We start from the raw sequence: 1,417 nt of genomic DNA on the forward strand, positions 1-1,417 counted from the left end.
CGTGCCTCCGACCCTGGGCCACGATTCACTGTTTAGTTTTTTTTTTAAGAAAAAGAACAAAAAGTAACAAAAATGATCAAAATTTAATTTACCTACCAAATCAGAAATAAAAATTACCCTACCCCCATGAAAAACCCGAGTTGTCCCCAACACGGTAAAGAAATTCATAAAAACTTCCCCACACTTGATTTGGAAAAACTTCAGGACGAGAAAGGTAATTTTTAAAACCAAAGTTGACAAAAAGCAAGACTAAACTGTACAACATACCTGGACCTTTACTAAGTTAAAGCATCCGGTGAGCCTAGGAAGAAACTCACCTTGTCAACTTCAAGCATATTAAGATCTTTTACCTTAAGGTATGGTTTGAGGCGATGTCCGCTCACAACTTGTTTGACTTGATGTTGCATATATTCAATCTCCACATCACCGAACCTCCCTACTCTTGTGATGGCATACGGCCTCATCCACTTGCTTTTTAACTTCCCGGGAAACAATTTGAGTCTCGAATTGTACAACCATACTTTTTGCCTAACTTCAAATGTTCTCTTCCTTATCTTAGCATCATGCACCCTTTTTAACTTTTCCTTATACGCCGAGGCACATTTATACCCTTCATCCCAAATTTCCTCTAGTTCACTCAACTTCAACTTCCTCAACTTTCTGGCTTCATGATAATCCATATTAACACTCTTAAGTGCCCATAATGTCCGGTGAGCCAACTCCGTCGGCAAATGGCAACCCTTTCCATACACAAAACGATAAGGAGTAGTACCAATCGGTGTCTTGTAAGCGGTTCGATATGCCCATAATGCATCTTCCAACTTAACCGACCAATCTTTCGTATCCATCCGAACCGTTTTCATCAAAATTTCCTTAATTTGGCGATTGGAAACTTCAACTTGGCCACTCGTTTAAGGATGGTAAGGTGTTGCAATTCAATGATTTACACCATAACGTTTTAACAATTTACCAAACGTCAAGTTCTTGAAGTGCGATCCACCATCACTTATAATTACTCCTAGGATACCAAATCTTGAGAAAATGTTAGCTTGTACAAATTTACAAACCACGGAATGATCATTAGCTCTTGTTGCAACCGCTTCAACCCATTTTGACACATAATCAACCGCAACAAAAATGTACAAGTACCCACACGAGTTCGGAAACGGGACCATAAAGTTTATGCCCCAAACATCAAAAATGTCAACCACCAAAATGGGTTGTAAAGACATTTCATTCCTTTATGATATACCCCCCATCCGTTGACAATTCAAGCATTGTCGGGCATATTCATTAGCATCTTTCAAAAGTGTTGGCCAACAGAACCCGCATGTTAGTACTTTATAACCCGTATTTGATCCACTAAAATGGCCCCCACATGCCGACGAATGAGCATGTGTCAAGATCTCTTGCACTT

General features: G+C 39.6%; 1 protein-coding gene across 1 annotated transcript; it reads right to left on the reverse strand.

Moving 5' to 3' along the window:
- Nucleotides 1-278: 278 nt before the first annotated feature.
- Nucleotides 279-848, reverse strand: LOC143623610 (uncharacterized). The gene has a single exon (XM_077094467.1). It carries the CDS (start codon nucleotides 846-848, stop codon nucleotides 279-281), a length of 570 nt encoding a protein of 189 aa, XP_076950582.1.
- Between the last annotated feature and the right edge of the window lie 569 nt (nucleotides 849-1,417).

This window comes from Bidens hawaiensis, unplaced genomic scaffold, assembly GCF_021521415.1.
Source record: "Bidens hawaiensis isolate Kalapana, Puna unplaced genomic scaffold, B.hawaiensis_p1.1 tig00003506_1, whole genome shotgun sequence".
Lineage (NCBI taxonomy): Eukaryota > Viridiplantae > Streptophyta > Magnoliopsida > Asterales > Asteraceae > Bidens > Bidens hawaiensis.